The sequence below is a fragment of the Mesoplodon densirostris genome, chromosome 10 (genome assembly GCF_025265405.1).
Source record: "Mesoplodon densirostris isolate mMesDen1 chromosome 10, mMesDen1 primary haplotype, whole genome shotgun sequence".
NCBI classification, from domain to species: Eukaryota; Metazoa; Chordata; class Mammalia; order Artiodactyla; family Ziphiidae; genus Mesoplodon; species Mesoplodon densirostris.
The window spans coordinates 39,739,087-39,759,352 of NC_082670.1; the positions used below are offsets into that span (position 1 = coordinate 39,739,087).

Here is a 20,266-nt window from a genome sequence, read left to right on the forward strand (position 1 = left end):
TATCCATGTTTTAGCGTGTATCAGTATTTTTGTTGCTGAGTAATTTTCCGTTGCATGGATATACCACATTTTGTTTATCCATTTACCAGTTGATGGACATTTGGATTTTTTTCTACTTGGCTATTATGAATAAAACTGCTATGAACATTCATTTGCAAGACTTTGGATGTGTGTTTTAATTTCTTCTGGGTAGATACCTAGGAATTGATTGCTATTTTGTATTGTAAAATTATGTCTTCTTAGGAAACTGCCAAACTCTTTTCCAAAGTAACTACCATTTTACATTCCCACCAGCAATGTGTGAAAGTTCTCTCTCTGGATTTTATTTTATTTTTCTGCCCTGAACCATTTGAGATAAATTGCAGACATCATGACATTCCACCTCTTAGTCCTTCAGCAGATACCTTCTAAGAACAAGGGCGTCATCCTACATATGTGCAATGTCATTGTCACTCCCAAGGAATTTAGCCTGGAAATAATAGTGTTATCCAATATACAGTTCATATCTAGATTTTCCTATTTGTTCCCCAGATGCCCTTTATAACTTTAAAAAAAAAAAATCCAGAGTCTTCTCAAGCATCTCATCCTATATTAGGTTGTCATGTCTTTAATCTAGAACAGTCCCTCACCTTTGCCATTTGCTTGTTTTATGACATTGACATTTTTTAAAAGTCCAGGCCAGTTGTCCTCTGGAGTGTCCCATATTGTTGATTAGTCTGTTTCTTCACGGTTAAATTCAGGTTAAACGTTTTGTTGTTGTTAGAAATGTGTGTCTTCTGTTGCATCACATCAGGAGGCATCTGCTTTTGTCCCATTATTATGCTAAACTTGAGTATTTAGTTAAGACAGTGTCCACCTGTTATTCTCCTTTGTAATTAGTAAGTAATCTGTGATAGACTGTGAGAATATCCTTTTCCCCAGAAATCTTTCTCCTGTTTTAGTATCCACTGATGATCCTTGCTTGAGTTGTTTATTGCCTAATGGTTGCAAAAAGATAATTTTCTAATTCTGTTGTTCTTTCTGTGTTTATTAGTTAGCAGTCTTTTGTAAAGATATTGCTAATTTTTAAATGGAACTTGTCAGAGTCATGAAGGATTTTATGGAGAATGAAGCAGATTTTGGTTGCTTGTCTTAATAGTGTTGAGCTAAGCATATTTACCTTACCCTTAGCCACAGAGGATCCAAAGAAACGGTACTGGAGAGAGAGAGAGATCTCCTTGACCTTTGCGAAGCTTGAAATACATAAACTTTTTGACTGTGTTTACATTATTTGGGGATGTTTGCTGCTTTTCTCTCTTTGAGAGACCACTCTTTTTAAGGAATAAGAAAAAGATACAGAAATGGTTTTTCTTAAGCTTTTATTAGTTTTTCTTTGTAAACCAAATTAGTTTTTTTTTTCCCCCATGTTTGTTTGGATGGTTTTGTGATTTTTTTTTATAGTAATTTAACTGGTGGTAATTATGCAGTATCATGCAAAGTAGCTATTTTTAAAAATCCTTTTCTTCTGTAATGTAAAAGAAATGCCATAGTTGGATGAGCTGTCCAAACCTGACTGCTTCTCATGTGCAGTTGGTTGCCCAGACATGAAAACATTAACAGAGTATGTGAGACTGTCTGCAAGTGTCATAGGACTTTTACAGGAAATATTCTTTACACGTTTTCTTCCTTGTTTGTTCTCAGGGATTAGTTACTACTAAAAATGGCATCTGACATCTTTTATACTGTCATTAGTTTGTAAAAGAAAAGGGGGGCTGGTCCTCTCAGGTTTATGAACTGTGATAAAATCTGCCTTTATCCTAGTCTTTTTTCAAGTTCTATCCAATTTAATTTAGTCTTCCAGCTGTATGTAGCTTTTTAAGGTACCTATCTCACATGTACTAGAGAACAGCCAAATATAGCCACAGAGTATTTGGAGATGGGTTGGCTGCAGAATGAGCAGAGTAGGCATTAAGGCCATGTGACATTATTTGGTGGTGATGATAACGTTGCTTTGGCTTTGTTCATCATATTGCATAGAACTTGGCCAAGTTTTATTTACCTTTTTGTTTTTAGAGGACAGAATAAGATTCATAACATAGGGTCTTAGACACGTACCCTGGTATGCATTTTTGGAGGTGAAGTATGCTGAGGCTTACTGTTGTGTTCTCCAAAGGTGATGTGGTCAGCATGGTTCTTGAGGGGTGATGAAACTGAAGAGGCTTTGAAGCTGGCCCCTGTAGCACACAATCAGGAAATCTCTAGGCAAGACATATAAGACAGGTGTGGAGCATTTTAATCAAAGGTATATGTAAAAGGTGTGTGATTTCTTTTCGAAGCCCCTGCATTTTTTTTCTCTGTATGCAGAAACGACAGCTAGATTTGAGAGTGGAACGCTGGCTTACAATTTAGCTTTTTGGCACTTTTCCCTTTTTTAAAAATAAAAAAAAAGTTCCTAGTATCTTTTAGAAAACAGATCTCTGACTAGGGTGTAGGATAAGATGCATTTTAACCATTGCTGGCTTATTCTAAGTTCCTTGTGAGGTAAACACACTTTTGAAAACCATACTTAATTATAGATTTACTTGATCATTTCGTAACTGCTACTTTAAATTATGTCCCAACGAAAGTTTCATGAACAACAGTAAACCACAAATGTTTTGTTTATGAACTTAGTTTTGTTTGAATCACGTTTTCTGTTTGTCATTCTGGGACTTTTTGGGTATTTTACATTTTCATGGCTACTCTGTGCATTTCTACTCTGTTCTAGTATCTTCAAAAATTTCAGTTAGCACTGAACCTAGTGATTATTTACCTTTTTAGGAAGTATCCATGGCAGTTACATGGCGGGGGTGGGGGTGGGGTGGCGGGAGGCAAGAAGAATAGGTGTTAACTTCTAAGTGTGCATCTTTAATGGATAATTGAGTTCTTGAGAGCCGAGTTATGATGAAGGAAATGACTCAGCAGAAAATAGCACCTTTTTATTTGTAACCTTTTAGTTTTTTATATTCATAGTTTTTTGTATGATGAATGAACATTTTCAAACGTATAGTAAAGTAGAAAGAATAAAATAATGAATAGCCATTGTATTAATTTTTTGCTGTTGTTAATAAATTACCACAAACTTAGTGGTTTATAAAAACACCAGTTTATGATTTTACAGTTATGGAGTTCAGAAATCCAAAATGAGTCTCACTGGGCTAAAATAAAGGTGTATCAGGGCTGTGTTCTTGCTGGAGAGTTCGTTTCTTTGCCTTTTCCCACTTCCAGGGGCCACATACCGTACCTTGGCTTTTGGCCTCTTTTCTCCATCTTCAAAGCCAGCATGTCGTGTGGGTCCTTCTCACACTGCTCTCTCCATGATTCTGTCTTCCAATTCCCTCTTTCACACTTAAGGAAGTGATTACATTGAGTTCCCCTGGATAATCCAGGATAATGTTGCTATGTCCAGGTCACCTGATTAACATCCTTAATTCCCCTGTGCCATTAACATAACATATATACACATTGTGGGGATGATGAAAATGTTCTGAAACATGGTGATTGTGTTACAATTCAGTAACTTTACTAAAAATCATTGAATTGTGCAATTGAAATGGGTGAGTTTTATGCTGCGGAAGTCATACTTCAGTAGAGTTGTTTTTTTTTAACCTTTACATGCTCTCCTTTGCTTTTAGGAGTTAAGTCCAAATTTCTTATTGAAGCATATTGGTCTCATCCTAATTAAAATTTTCAAAAATTGTGGTTAAATACACATAACATAGAATTTATCATCTTAACCATTTTTAAGTGTACAGTTCAGTAGTGTTAAGCATGTTGTGCACTTAATCTCCAGAACTTTTTCATCTTGCAAAACTGAAACTCTCTACCCATAAACAGTAACTCCTCATTTCCCCCTTAGCCCCTGTCAGTCGTCATTCTACTTTCTGTTTCTATGAATTACTACTCTAGATACCTCATACAAGTGAATACAGTAATACAGTATTTGTCTTTTTTGTGACAGCTTATTTCTGTTAGCATAATGTTCTCAAGGTTTATCCACGTTCCAGCATGTGACAGTTTTTCCTTTCTAAGTTTGAGTAATATTTCACTGTATGTGTATTTTAATCCATTTCATCCGTTGATAGACATGTGCTTTCATCTTTTGGCTATTGTGAATAATGCTGCTATGAACATGGATGTGCACATTTCTTTTTGTGTCTCTGCTTTCTGTTCTTTTGGATATATACCCAAAAGTAGATTGCTGGATCTGAGTTAAGTTTTAATTTACCTTTCCAGTTCCTCTTCTGTCTCTTGTGACAGACTTTGCACCAGACTTGCAGACTCTATCTCTGGACCACACTCTACAATTTTGAATTAATCTGGGATTATTATGTTGCAGGTAACAAACTTACTTCCAACTAGATAATGCTAAAGGGGTGGGGGTATTTTAAGGATGTTTCTATGTTACAGAGAACCCAAAGGCAGGAATAAGTTCGGGCTTCCAGGAACAACTGGAACCAGGGACTAAAAAGCCCTTCAGATTCCTTTCTATGTTTGTTGTATCTAGGTGTTTGCAGTGGTCTCCTATCTCTGCTGAAGAGAACCGTGACTGTCAAAAGCCCCCAAATGTGTAGTTTATAGCCCAGATACTATGAGAAAAACTCTTTCTAAATTTCAGTTCCAAATTTCTGAGTGTCCCCACCCCCACGTCAACTCTGGAATGACCTCACTCTGTATTAAGGAGCTCTACGAGCAAGTGGGGGCATTGCCAACAAGTAACAACTACAAATGCTCTCATTCCCCCTCTCCCGTGGGAGGTGACCCCTAGTCAGGTCCAGCTATCATAATTATGACTTTTGTTGTCCCAGGTGCCCTATCCCACCAACTGAAAGTCTTTGGGTGATAGCTGTGCTTTCCCTAATTTGGTCTTGATTGGTCCAGGTATACATTTGCATGATCCTGCACTCTATAGGCTAAATGATACATTTTTTTGTTGTTGGCATTCCTCTGCCCTCTGTTATATTGATATATAGGCATACATTGGAGATACAGCTGGTTTGGTTCCAGACCACCGTAATAAACTGAATATTGCCATAAAGCGAGTCACACGAATTTTTTGGTTTCCCGGTGCATGTAAAAGTTATGTTTAGACTATACTGTAGTCTGTCAAGTGTGCAATAGCATTATGTCTAAGAAAACAATGTACATATCTTAATTAAAAAATCCTTTATTGGCAAAAACCGCTAACCATCATCTGAGCCTTTAGCAAGTTGTAATCTTTTTTTTGCTGGTGGAGGGTCTTGCCTCCATGTTGATGGCTACAGACTGATCAGTTTGGGAGTTGCTGAAGGCTGGGGCAGCTTAAAGTAAGAGAACAATGAAGTTTGCTGCATTGACTGACTCTTCCTTTTACGAGCAATTTCTCTGTAGCATGCAATGCTGTTTGATAGCATTTTTCCCACAGTAGACCTTCTTTCAAAATTGGGAGTCAGACCTTTCAAACCCTGCCATTGCTTTATCAACTAAGTTTATGTAATATTCTAAGTCCTTTGTTGTTATTTCAACAATCTTCACAGCATCTTCACCAGGAGTAGATACCATCTCAAGGAACCACTTTCTTTGCTGGTCGTAAAAAGTTAACTCCTCATTGGTTAAAGTTTTATCCTGAGATTGCAGCCATTCAGTCACATCTTCAGGCTCCGCTTCTAGTCCTCCTGCTACATCCACCACATCTGCAGTTACTTCCTCCGCTGGAGTTTCGAACCCCTCCAAAGTCATCCACGAGAGTTGCAGTCAGCTTCTTCCAAACTCCTTTTAATGCTGGTATTTTGACCTCCTCCCATGAATCACAAATGTTCTTAATGGCATCTAGAGTGGTGAATCCTTTCCAGAAGGACTTACTTTGCCCAGATGCATCAGAGGATTCACTATAGCCTCACAAAATGTATTTCTTAAAGAACAAGACTTGAAAGTAGAAATGACTCTTTGATCTATGGCTACAGAACAGATGTTGTGTTGGCAGACATGAAAATCTCTTTGTATATCTCCATCAGAGCTCTTGGGTGACCGGGAGCACCGTCGATGAGTAGTAACATTTTGAAAGGAATCTTTTTTTCTGAGCAGTAAGTCTCAGCAGTGGGCTTGAAATGGTCAGTGAACCATGTTGCAAACAGATGTACAGTCATCCAGGCTTTGTTGTTTCATTTACAGAGCACAGGCAGAGCAGATTGAGCATAATTTTTAAGGGCCCTAGAGTTTTCAGAATGGTAAATGATCACTGGCTTCAACGTAAAGCCACCAGCTGCATTAGCCCCTAACAAGAAAGCCTGTCCTTTGAAGCCAGGCACTGACTTCTCCTCCTTAGCTATGAAAGTCCTAGATGGCATCTTCTCCCCATATAAGGCTGTCTTGTCTACACTGAGAATCTCTTGTTTAGTGTAGCCCACCTTCATGAATTATCTTAGCTGGATCTTCTGGATAACTTGCTGCAGCTTCTACATCAGCACTTGCTCCTTCACCTTGCACTTTTATGTTATGGAGAGGGCTTCTTTCCTTAAACTGCAAGAACCAACCTCTGCTAGCTTTAAACTTTTCTTCTGCAGCTTCTTCACCTCTCTCAGCCTTCACAGAGTTGAAGAGAGTCAGGGCCTTGCTCTGGATTAGGCTTTGGCTTAAGGGAATGTTGTGGCTGATTTGGTCTTCTATCCAGACCACTCAAACTTTCTCCATATCAGGAATAAGGCTGTTTCACTTATCTTATGATTCGTGTGTTCACTGGAGTAGCATTTTTCATTTCCTTGAAGAACTTTTCCTTTGCTTTCACAACTTAGCTGTTTGGTACAAGCGACCTGGCTTCTGGCCTATCTTGTTTTTTGACACGCCTTCCTCACTAAGCTTAACCATTTCTAGTTTTTAAAGTGAGAGATGTGTGACTCTTCCTTTCACTTGAACACTTAGAGGCCACTGTAGAGTTATCAACTGACCTAATTTCAATACTGTTGTGTCTCGGGGAATAGGGAGGTCCAAGGAGAGGAAACGAGACGGAGGAATGGCTAATTGGTGGAATGGTCAGAACACACACATTTACCAATTAAGTTCACAGTCTTACGTGGGCACTGTTCATGGCACCCCAAAACAATTACAATAGAAACATCACAGATTGCTGATCACAGGTCACCATAACAAGTATAATAATAATGAAAAATTTGAAATATTGTGAGATTTACCAAAATGTGACACAGAGACACAAAGTGAGCAAATGCTGTTGGAAAAATGCACTGATAGACTTGCCTGCAGCAGGATTGCCACAGACTTTGAATTTGTAAAAAAGCAATTATCTGTAAAGCACAATAAAGCCAAGTCCATTAAAACAAGGTATGCATGTAGTCCCAGTATAAAATTGTGAGGGGAAAATGTGATGAAAGGAAAAATATTGTTGATCTTTTAACAACTCGGGGGTTAAGGGTGCAAACCCTCCATGCAGTGGAAAATCTGTGTATAATTTATAATTTGGCCCTCCATATCAGCAGTTCCCAATCCGTGGATTCGACCAATCTTGGATTGTGTAGTACTGTAGTATTTACCACTGAAAAAAATCTGAGTATAGTGGACCCGCCCAATTTACCTCATGTTGGTCAAGGGCAGCTGTACTATATTTTGGTCAGTAGCATATTCCAGTCAACAAATATATATTAAGCACCTTCTATATGCCAGGCACTGTTCTCAGCCTGGGGGATAGAAGCAGAAAGAATTACGAGTGTACACTGTCTTCTGTAGGGCAGGAGCAGTAAAATACAGTCAGCAAGTCTCCTGGTCACCTGTTAACTCATTTCATCAGCGGAGAACTGAAGGCCTTGGCCTAGCTTCCCCCAGAAAGATTTCCTGTGTCTGATATTCTTCATGACCATCCTTGAGAGGAGCCCAGGAGATGTAGGGGCAGGGTGGGAGAGTTCCTTTATAAGGACCATGCTGCTTTAGCTTTCCCTTCCAATACGATGCTACTTTTGGGACCTAGGTCTTGACCAGGGGTATAATAATTATAGGCTCCCAATGATAGAACTCCTTTAAAGCTTAAGTTCATTGCTTATCCACTTCATATTTGGACATTCCCTTTGATAAATAACCAACTCCAGTAATATTATAATTAGATTTTAGTCTCCAAGATTGCTGAAGAGGATTGCTAGGACTGGGGTTAGGTCCCTTAGCTCTGCTTATCATTCCAGGTTAAAGGTCTCTACTCAGGGCATGGATGGGTAATTCTAGATTTAGAGTTTTCTCAAATATTCTGTTGAATGTCACCCTCTAAACTTCCCCTCTCCCAACTATGTTTCTTTTAGATATGCTTTATAATGAAGGGGGGAGGAGATGGCAGTTTGGGGGATCCTGGGAGAAGTGTTTGAAAGGGGCTATCTACATTGTATTCATCAGTGTCTCACAGTTTAAGTGATGCAGAGAGTTCAGGTGCTGAAATTCATCAAGTCTCTTAATTATCTAACCATTAGAGGTTTCAGATCTCTGGCTTTAGGCAGAAAGTTATATTCTTATCTTGTATGTCGTATCTTCTTTCTGGAAAGCTAGATTGGGTTGGGTTGTGTTTTGCAGATTGGATTGTCTTGAAAAACTTTACTGAAGTTTGCAGAGTGTTCTGTGGGCAATTTCCTTTTATGGTCCAAGCTCCAAAAGCTCCATCTAGCTTTGGAGTGCATATGGAGTGTAACCAGTTGCTTTGCTACATATAAGGACTGCTACCTTGCTAAGCTCAGGTGGAGGGGAGCCCATTTCCTCCAGCTCACCTTGACTTTTTGTTTGTTTGTTTGTTTTTTAAAATATTTATTTACTTACTTACTTTTGGCTGCGTTGGGTCTTCCTTGCTGCTTACGGGCTTTCTCTAGTTCCGGCGAGTGGGGGCTACTCTTCGTTTCTGTGTGCGGGCTTCTCATTGTGGTGGCTTCTCTTGTTGCAGAGCATGGGTTCTAGGCGCTCGGGATTCAGTAGTTGTGGCTCGCAGGCTCTAGAGCGCAGGCTCAGTAGTTGTGGCGCACGGGCTTAGTTGCTCTGCGGCATGTGGGATCTTCCCGGACCAGGGCTCAAACCCGTGTCCCCTGCATTGGCAGGCAGATTCTTAACCACTGCTCCACCAGGGAAGTCCCCTTGACTTTGCTATGCGTTGTGGATTTTTAACTTTAGCAATACTTTAGTCTTGTATCAGTTAGGACTGTACTGGAGGTGAACACCACCCTGTCTTAAACTAGCCTGAATAAAAATGAGAATTAATAAGGATACAGGAATATCTTAGAACTTAAGTTAACAATTCATTTGGGCTTCGGAAACAGCCAGAACCAGGGACCTGAATGTTGTCAGGCCTGTCTTTTTCTGGCTGTTGGTGAGTTTGTGGTGTTCTTGTGATTCTCATACGTCTGTGTGCCTTTGCATATAATCTCCCTCTATCTGAAATGCCCCTTCACCCCCTTCTCTAGGTGGTTAACCAGTTCATTAGGGTACAGTTTTGATGTTACCTGGTTGATGAAGCTTTCCCTGAATTCCTAAGTTTGAGTAAGGTATTTTCTTTTCTGTACTTTTGTAGTCCTTGGTTATATTTCTTCCCTGAAATTTACCTCATTGAATTGTGATTACTTGTTTCTAAATCTTTCTTTAATAGACTTTGTGTTCCTTGGTAGCAAAGACTTTGTCTTATTTATCTTTACGTTTCTATTACCTAGAGCATGAATGAGTGAAAACTTAAAGAAAAGAAATATAAAAGCTGTAAATATTATATACTTACTGATTGGCAGATAGGGAAAACGTTTTTGTGCTGATAATTTAGTTTGATTCTGAGCATAAATGTTGTTGGTTCTTTCAGTCCTAGAAACTGTGTTTGGGAATAAGAAATATATTTTTTAGGGTGATCAGAGCATAAGCATACCATACTTGAGAGTTATGGTACAGTGCATGTCTCAATTTGTTCTCCCACTCAGTTTCCCATGTCTGAGCTTTGCCGTTTATTGCACTTGCCATGGAAGTGTCCCCAAAGGCTAGCTAGGATCACCCATAGGGCAGAATCCTACTCATATCCAAGAGTCTGTCCAACTTCTTTTTCTCTTAAAAATGTTTCATCTTCTTTAACACATGATGCTGGTACAACTGGATAACCACGGGCAAAAGAATGAAGTCAGACCCCCTACCTCACTCTTTATACAAAAATTAACTGAAAATCAGTGACCTAAATAAAAGTAAAACGATAAAACTATTAGAAGAAACATAGGGATAAACCTTCATGATCTTGGATTGGGATACTGATTCTTAGATTTGATGTCAGAGTCAAAACAACAACAAAAAAAACTAGATAAATTAGACTGCAACAAAATTAAAAACTTGTTATGCATCAAAAGACATTATCAAGGAAGTGAAAAGACAGTCCACATAATGGGAGAAAATATTTGTAAATCATGTATCTGATAAGGGTCTAGTATCCAGAATATATAAAGAACTCTTACAGCTGCACAATAGGAAGACAAGCAACTCAGTCACAAAAATGAACAAAGGATTTGAATAGACGTATCTCCAAAGAGGATATACATATAGCCAAGTACATGAAAAGTTGTTTAAGATCATTAGTCATGGGGCCTCCATGGTGGCGCAAGTGGTTGGGAGTCCGCCTGCCGATGCAGGGGATGCGGGTTCGTGCCCCGGTCTGGGAGGATCCCATGTGCCGCGGAGCGGCTGGGCCCGTGAGCCATGGCCGCTGGGCCTGCGCGTCCGGAGCCTGTGCTCCGCAACGGGAGAGGCCACAGCAGTGGGAGGCCCACATACCGCAAAAAGAAAAAAAAAAAAAAAGATCATTAGTCATTAAGGAAATAGAAATCAAAACCACAGTCAGATATCACTTCACACCCACTAGGTTGGCTATAATAAAAAAAAAGAAAAGAAGTGTTGGTGAGGATGTCAAGAAATAGGAACACTTTACTTGTACATTGTTGGTAGAAATGTAAAATGGTTCAGCTGATGTGGAAAACAGTTTGTGGTTTTTCGAAAAGTTAGACATGGAATTACATGTGACCCAGAAGTTCTACTCCTAGGTATATATCTAAAGAAATGAACACATATGCCCACACAGACACTTGTATATGAATGTTTATAGCAGTATTACTCAATAGTCAAAAGGTAGAAACAATCCAAATGCCCATCAGCAGATGAATGGATAGTCAAAATGTGGTATGTACATATACTGGAATATTATTTAGCCATATAAAGGTATGAAATACTGATCAGCATGCTACCATTTGGGATAAGTCTCAAAAATATTCTGCTAAGTGGAAGAAACCAGACACAGAGGTTGCATATGGTGTCATTCCTTTTATATAAATTATCCAAAATAGACAAATTCATAGAGACAGAAAACAGATTGGTAGTTGCCAGGGGATGGGGGGGAAGGAATAATGAGGAATGATTACTTAATGGATATGTGGTGTTCTTAATGGGTATGAGATGATTTAAAAGTTTTGAAAGTAGAGGTGGTGGTTGCACAACATTGTGAATGCAGTAAACACCATTGAATTGTATACTTTAAAGTATGTAGTTAATTGTATGTTATGTGACTTTCACCTCAGTTTTTTTAAAAGAGGAAAAATAGTTTGATTTTGACACAACCAAAGGCACTCAGAAATTAAACTCTATAATGCCAGTGTCAAATTGGTGTAGGCTCAAAATCTGCCCCTTCCCCTGCCCTTTTTTTTTTCTTTCTTTTTTTTTTTTGCGGTACGCGGGCCTCTCACTGCTGTGGCCTCTCCCGTTGCGGAGCACAGGCTCCGGACGCGCAAGCTCAGCGACTATGGCTCACGGGCCCAGCCACTCCGCGGCATGTGGGATCTTCCCGGACGGGGGCACGAACCTGTGTCCCCTGCATCGGCAGGCGGACTCTCAACCACTGCGCCACCAGGGAAGCCCCCCCTGCCCACTTTTTTTTTTTTTTTTTTTTTTTTTTTTTGTGGTATGCGGGCCTCTCACTGTTGTGGCCTCCCCCGTCGCGGAGCACAGGCTCTGGACGCACAGGCTCAGCGGCCATGGCTCACGGGCCCAGCCGCTCCGCGGCATATGGGATCCTCCCAGACCGGGGCACGAACCCGCATCCCCTGCATCGGCAGGCGGACTCTCAACCACTTGCGCCACCAGGGAGGCCCCCCCTGCCCACTTTTTAAACAATGAGCCAATTGTATTTTCTCAGATGACGGCGATACCCAACGTAAGATGGCTCTGGGGTTGCCTAGTTTAGTGGTTCAACTATATCATCAAGGACACAGCAATTTTATTTCTCTTTCTGATCTGTCATTGTCAGCATGTCAGCCTCATCCTCATTAGGTCTCCTGAGGTTCCCAATAGGTTCCTTAATGTTCCCTAGATGGCTGAAGTAATTCTTTGCACCTAATTTTTTTTTTGTATCTTCCAGTGGTGGGAAAAAAGATACTTTTCTTTCTTCTGTTTTTGTTTTCATTTACCTTTTTTATAAACTATTCAAACCTACAGAAAATTTTAAAAGAATCAGAGTATATACCCTTATACTTGCCACCTAATTCAACAACAGTGGTTAACATTTTTCCCATAATTTGTTTTCTCTATATAAAAATTTTTTGAATCATTTGAAAGTTATAGACATCACAACCCTTCATCCTTAAATATTTCAGCATGCTTCTAAAAAAAAAGGACATTCCGGGCTTCCCTGGTGGCGCAGTGGTTGAGAGTCCGCCTGCCGATGCAGGGGACATGGGTTCGTGCCCCGGTCTGGGAGGATCCCACATGCCGTGGGGCGGCTGGGCCCGTGAGCCCTGGCCGCTGAGCCTGCGCGTCCGGAGCCTGTGCTCCGCAACGGGAGAGGCCACAGCAGTGAGAGGCCCGTGTACCACAAAAAAAAAAAAAAAAAAAAAGGCATTTCTTTACATAACTACATAGTAAGACACTAAGATAATTTACAAAAATTCTTTAGTACTAAAAAAATATCCAGTACATATTGTAAGTTTGCTCAGTTGTTCCCAAATGTATCATTTATAACCTTTTTTTTATATATATAGAATCAGAATCCATTCAAGGACCTCAGGGATCATATATTGCATTTGGTTGTTATGTCTCTTTGAATTTTTTTGTGTTTGGGGGTTGCTTAACAAGGCTTGAGGGATCTTAGTTCCCTGACCAGGGATTGAACCCGGGCCACAGCAGTGAAAGCACCTAACCTCTGGACCCTCTCTTTAAATCTAGAACAGTGCCACCACCTTGGGTTTTCATGGCAGAATGCTAGTTTTTTACTTTCTCTTTGGAAAAGGTATAACTGCTGATGTTAGTTAGAGGGATCAGTTCTAAGAAGTATTAAAATTACTGGATCAGTAAATAGCCAGGAAAAGAAGAGGAAGAAACAATCTTGGACTTGCTAGGGCTCTGAGAAGTGGGTAAATACTGGTGTGAACTTTGTTGCTCCTCTTAATGAAATCTTTCACAAGTTCTTTCTTTCTTCTTACTGTGTTCATGTATTAAGTAATATCATCTATTAGTTAATTTTTAGATTTGAAAGTATTTTAAGTCTTCTTTAGCCCAACTTCTATTCCCTACCTGCGTTCATGTTTATTTTAATGAAATTCTCAGTTTCTTCTCAGGCCTTAAAATTCACAAATATCACAAGTACACGTTTTTTGGCCTCTTTTTTTGGTCTTCCGTGTTACATGCCTGCTGATGTTGGTGTTGGAAAGCCCGGGTGGAAGTTGGAAAGCCCGGCTAAGAACTGACGTCTGTTTTGCTGATCCTTTTTCTAATCAGGTATTTTCAGTCATTCAAAGATAGTGAGGTCTTTCTGATTCCTGATGAGCTTGTGCCTTAGGAGCAGTATCATTGGTGCTCCACAGGTGAGGGAAACTTCTTGAAGTTCAGGATAGGTACTGCTTGAAGCCTGAAGATGCTACTGTTCATGCTTAACTAGATTGATTCATTATTCTGATTTCCCATTTTAATTTATGTCCAAATTAGATGGATAGTTTTTTTTTTCTTATAAACAATTTGGATCCTTTTGAGTTTCTTACTTGTTCAGAGAGTGGAAAGAGAAGGTGTCTAATTTTATTTTGCTGAGAATCTGAGCTAATACTTAGACTTCCAGCATTCCCTCTTTATTCTGATTTCCTAGTTTTCTTAACTGTTTTCTTCTACCCCCGTATTTTTGGGATTATGTTCCTGACTGTATATTCAGTATATAGATGATTTTTCTTCATAAGACTGTCAATCTGACTTATGTTTGTGTAAATAGTACAAAAATAAATGTTTTGTGTTTGTGAATATATACAAGATTAGGCATTTGACCACTTTCAGGAATTCAGTTTAATGAGAAGTTACAATTAATTCATTTATAGAATTCATGATATGTTCTTAAGAAAATCAGATGTTCAGAGCATTAGTAGAAAACTGGAAAATTCTGGGTAAGGTAAAAGCTTTATGCCTTTGAATAGATGTGGTTCTGAGTTGTACTAATAATTGACTGTCTAGCCTGGGGCAAGTTATTTACCTGTCAGTGCATCTGTGGCCTCATCTATAACATGAAGGTTGGACAATATTGCTTCTTAGTTATAAAACTGCATTTCATCAGGAAACACATGTCAGCATCACCAGATTCTTCTACTCCAAATCAGGTTAACCTGATTATCAGTGTAGTTGAAACTGTATTGTACACCAAGCCCCTTTTTTTTTTTACCCCAAGATAGAAAAGCTGCCTTGAACTGATAAGCCTCAGTGTGAGAGGTAGTTGCAGTTACGCTTCTTTGAGTGTCCCTGGTTTGTTGCAGTCTGCTAGGCTTTGTAACGGAGAGGGCCCTTTTCTGTTTTGCTGTCTGTTCTATCCCTAGACCCAGGCCGAGTGCCTAGCACATGGATTCATTAATTAAATATTTGTTGAATGAATGACTGCCAACCTAGGTCACTGGCATTTACACACATTGCCTCATGCAGTCTTCACAGCCAACTTTATAACACCCAACTTTGTAATAAAAAATATAAGCAACCTTACAATAAAGAAACTCAGTTTTGCACATGAGTAAACTGACACAGATGCTTAACCACTTGTTCAAAGCCCCACAGCCAGGGGTTAGGAGCTGCCTCCAAACAAAGCCATTTAAAATTTTACCATTTTATAATCAAATGGGACCTAATCAAAAACTTAAAAGCTTTTGCACAGCAAGAAAACCATAAGCAAAATGAAAAGACAGCCTATGGACTGGGAGAAAATATTTGCAAACAATGCAACTGACAGGGGCTTAATTTCCAAAATATACTAACAGCTCATACAACTCAATGACAAAGAAACAAACAACCCAATGAAAAAATGGGCAGATGACCTAAATAGACATTTCTTCAAAGAAGACATACAGATGGCCAATAGGCACATGAAAAGATGCTCAATATCGCTAATTATTAGAGAAATGAAAATCAAAACTGCAATGAGTTATCACCTCACACTGGTCAGAATGGCCATCATTAAAAAGTCTACAAATAACAAATGCTGGATAGGGTGTGGAGAAAAGGGAACCCTCCTACACTGTTGGTGGGAATGTAAATTGGTGCAGCCACTATGGAAAACAGTTTGGAGGTTCCTTAAAAAACTAAAAATAGAGTTGCCATATGATCTAGCAATTCCACTTCTAATTTGAAAAGGTACATGCACCCCCATGTTCATAGCAGCACTATTCACAATAGCCAAGACGTGGAAGTAACCTAAATGTCCATCGACAGATGAATGGATAACAAAGACGTGGTAAATATATACAATGGAATACTACTCAGCCATAAAAAAGAGTGAAATAATGCCATTTGCAGCAACATGCATGGACCTAGAGATTATCATACTAAGTGAATGAAGTAAGTCAGGAAGGCAAATACCATGTGGTATCACCGATATGTGGAATCTAACATATGATCCAAATGAATTTATTTACAAAACAGAAACAGACTCACAGACATAGAAAACAAACTTATGGTTACCAAAGGGGAAAGGGGGTGGGGGAGGGATAAATTAGGAGTTTGGGATTAGCAGATACAAACCACCTGATAAACAGCAAGGTCCTACTGTATAGCACAGGGAACTATATTCAGTATCCCATAATAAACCATAATGGAAAAGAATATGATAAATAATATATATATATCTGAATCACTTTGCTGTACATCAGAAACTAACATAACATTGTAAATCAACTATACGTCAGTAAAAAATAAAGTAAAATAAAATTTTATCATTTTAACCATTTTTAAGTGCACAGTTCTATGGCATAAAGTATATTCACAATGTTATATAACCATCACTATCATCCATCTTTGCCTGTGCCCTTTTTCCCCCTATTAACACTGCCTCCCTTTGTTCTTTAGGGCACTTTTAACTATTTAAAATCAGAGTAAAAACTTTTCTTGAGCAAAAACACTGAAGGAACCTGGAAGTTTAAACTTCCAGGCTGGGCTGAATACTGAGTCAATGTCCTCCCTTTCCCATCTCCTCAGCCAGCTCTGTTTCATGTAGAGTTTTTTATTGGCTAATAATAGTTGGGTATGTTGTTTTGAACAGGAATACATGCTATCATGTCTGCTTGTTGTCACACTGAATAGGAGCTGTTTAGTCTCTTCCTGCGGTTCCTTGGCCCTGTGAGGCAGTGATCTAAATGGTCCAAGTGCTGAGGAGCTGTGTACCTGCCTGATGGGTTAGAGCACCACCGGGGTAATGTCTTCTCTCCGCCTTGTACTTGGGAAATGATTGTGCTTTGTCATCCTTCACTTCTTCTTGCTGCCAGGAGTCCAGCTCACTACTTTCAGTTTCACTTTGGGCTTTAAAAGTATTCCTTAATCTTTCTCTGGTTGAATTTTCTGTATAATACAGGTACAAGTAAGCAGTTTTGTTGGCTTGGCTGTGGGATGAGTTGGAATGTGTGAAAGGAGATTTGGGAGGGGGATGGATCTGCCTAAGTAGGGTAGCTGGACTTTTCCACTTGCTACTGTTTCTCCTGTGCTGGTCTCGAAGTCCTGTTTGATATCAGGCAGAGCCAAGTGGCGAAATATGACACAGGCTGAGGATGAGCATTGGCAATTGTCCTGAGTGCACAAATAGTCTCTTCCCTCCCAAGCATATTTTACAGCCAAGTGAACAGAAGACAATTCAGGCTGTTTGCCTGAGACCTTTGGCAGAAAAATTATCTTTATAAAAAAGTGGCCACTTGGTTTTTATAAAAAGTTTCAGAAGAACAAAATGCAACCTAGGCTTATTTCTCTCTCCCTTGTTTTATCTCTGATCCCTAAGTGTAAGGCTGATTCCAGATGTACTCCTAAGTCTGCTTGCGGGTGGTAGGGTCTGGGCATGCCCAAGTTCGACCAGTCACATATTCTTCACTTGAGATTAGTGTCAGCTAGATAAGGAAGTTGCCGGAAAAACTGAAGTCTAAGCCTTCCTATTGAATGGTCAAGTAAACAGGCACAGTTTGGACCCTGGCCCAGCTCTGCTCCATGTAAAGTAAATTTTATCTAGCACACACATGACGGGCCAGCAGTTGGTGGTGTTGTAATTCCAGTCATGACTCACTAATACTGCAGGCCGCCATTGCATGAGGCTTGACCTGAGGTAGCTGCTCTAAATATAGCCTTCCTTTCTGGCAGCTGCAAACACCTGGAAGAGCAGGCAGGCCCCCAGCAGAAAAGTATTTGCTGTTAATAGCATGTCTGTTGAACAGTTGTGTACTGTCAGAGCTTATTTCGTGCTATGTTTATACATAATTAAAAACAACCCACTGGATCCATTGGCTTATGGTTGGGTTATGTTTAGAAAAATGCTATTTATGTTGTTATTCTGTGGGGACTGGGGATGATGTCACTAGTTTGAGGAAGACCATAAGAGAAATGGTTAATGTAATTACCGACAATTTCTTTTATCTTTAATGAACACAGCTAACTTAAACCCCTTAGCGGCCTTTGGTCTCTGGCACTGAAGAACCAAGCTGTCAGTCGTGTGATTCTGTTCAGTTAGGGACTCTGGTTTGTGTGCTTGGTAGTTCCTTCTGACTTAAGGGGGTTTATAAGTAATTGAAAAGAACACCAGGGACTTCCTTGGTGGTCCAGTGGTAAAGAATTAACTTTACAATGCAGGGGACGTGGCTTCGATCCCTGATCAGGGAGCTAAGATCCGACATGCTGCGGGGCAACTAAGCCCGTGCGCCACAACTACGGCACTTGCACGCCTCAACTAGAGCCCACATGCTCTGGAACCCGCGCACCACAACTACAGAGCCCATGTGCCCTGGAGCCTGCGCACCACAACTAGAGAAGAGAAAACCCACATGCCACAACTAGAGAGAAGCCAGCGCACCACAACAAAGAGCCCACGCGCCACAGCGAAAGATCCCACGTGCCTCAGCGAAGATCCTGTGTACTGCAACTAAGACCTGATGCGCCAAAAATAAATTAAATAAATAAATAAATCTTAAAAAACAAAATAAAGAACACCACTATTTACAAAATGGTGTTAAGACCTCACCAAGATCTTATTTTTTACCTATCAGATCGACAAAATTCCAAAATGTTGGAGAAACACTGTTGATGAGCAAGTGGGGAAATAGACACTCTCATACTTTCTTGGTGGGAGCATTCATTAAGTATGTAACTTTTTTATTGAGGGACGTTTAGATATATTGATTAAAGCCACAAATATATGCCCTTTGACCCAACGGTATCACTTGTAGGACTTTATCCTACAGATGCACTTGTATGTTAAACTATGTGTGCTTAAGCTTATATATGGAAGAATTAAAGATTGGAAGCAAACTCAAAAGTGGATTGGTTACCTAAATAATGATATATCTATACAGTGGATACAGCCGTAAAAAACAATGAGGATATTCATTGTGTACTGACTTAGAAATGTCTTCATGATACAGTGTTAAGGGAATAAAGCAAAGGGCAGTGTGTAATATGTTACCAGTTGTGTAAGAAGGGGGGAAATAAGAATGTATATCATTTGCTTGTATGTGCATAAGGAAGTTCTGGAAGAGTATTTAAGAAAGTAATATGAATAAATGATTACCCGTGTGTGTGTATGTATGTGTGTGTGTAGGAAGGAAGAGAAAAGATGGGTATTTTTCATTGTATGAAACTTTGAATCATGTGCATGTATTGCTTTTTAAAAAAAATAAATAATTAGGTTTTTTTTTTTTAATGGAACTTCTTTGGATTTTAGTCACAGATGCAGAGGAGCTCTCTTTTAATTGACTTCCTTACTCATACTTGCTGTCCTTGTGGGTAAGAGGGGGATTTCCTCACATTGTTGCTGATGGTGCTAATAATGTTTGTTACTTGCTATGTGGGTACCTTGGGAAGAAAGTGATGCACAAGTTTTTGGTCCTGGCGTTTTTCCTGTTGTTCCTCAGCCAGAATCAACGACTCTGAAGATTAACATACCAGGAGCCATCTATATACTGTCTATATATGGGTTCTATAGGTTCCTTTTGTTTGACAATTAGGATAATATGCTCTGGAGAGGACTGAAGTCTTTTGCCTTTTCTCTTTATTTGTAGGAACCTACAAGCAGCAATTGGCGCCTATTATGACTTTGAGAGCCCAAACATCAGTGTGCCCTCTATGTCCTTTGTTGAAGATGTCACCATAGGAGAAGGGGAGTCGATACCTCCTGATACTCAATTTATAAAAACATGGCGAATCCAAAATTCTGGTAAATGTATAAAAAGCAATCTTCCTTGCCCAGTTTTCTTTTTCTTAGTAGTTAAAAGAAATAAGGAAGTGTTTTAGCTTAAATTATGTGATTGTGTAACTCTGAGCTTTTCCTTATACATGATGTAGAATTTTCTTGTACTGGTATGATGACCCAAACACCAATAAAATACTCCCTAGATTAGGAAGAATTTAGGTCTTGATGACATTTAAACACAATTCAATATTCTTTTTTTTTTTTTTTTTTTTCTGTGGTACTTGGGCCTCTCACTGTTGTGGCCTCTCCTGTTGCAGAGCACAGGCTCCGGACGCACAGGCTTAGTGGCCATGGCTCACGGGCCCAGCCGCTGTGCGGCATGTGGGATCTTCCCGGACCGGGGCACAAACCCTTGTCCCTTACATCGGCAAGCAGACTCTCAACCACTGCGCCACCAGGGAAACCCCCCCTCAATATTCTTTTGATACCAGGAACTAGGCCTGTGTGTGGTGGTGGTATTGTCTCCACCTGTACAGTTCTACTCCATCATTTTATTTCTGCTCTAATTAATCTTGCAGTTATTTCCAGCAAGCTAGAGGAGGTGCATCC

The 20,266-nt window shown here is 39.7% G+C and overlaps 1 protein-coding gene across 2 annotated transcripts in view; it reads left to right on the plus strand.

The window, feature by feature from the left end:
* ILRUN (inflammation and lipid regulator with UBA-like and NBR1-like domains) overlaps positions 1-20,266 on the plus strand; it is a 119,372-nt gene that overhangs the window by 19,581 nt on the left and 79,525 nt on the right. For both annotated transcript variants that reach the window (XM_060110550.1, XM_060110549.1), the window contains exon 2: positions 19,527-19,681. In XM_060110550.1, the coding sequence (XP_059966533.1) occupies positions 19,527-19,681 (155 nt within the window). The remainder of the gene's footprint in view (positions 1-19,526; positions 19,682-20,266) is intronic.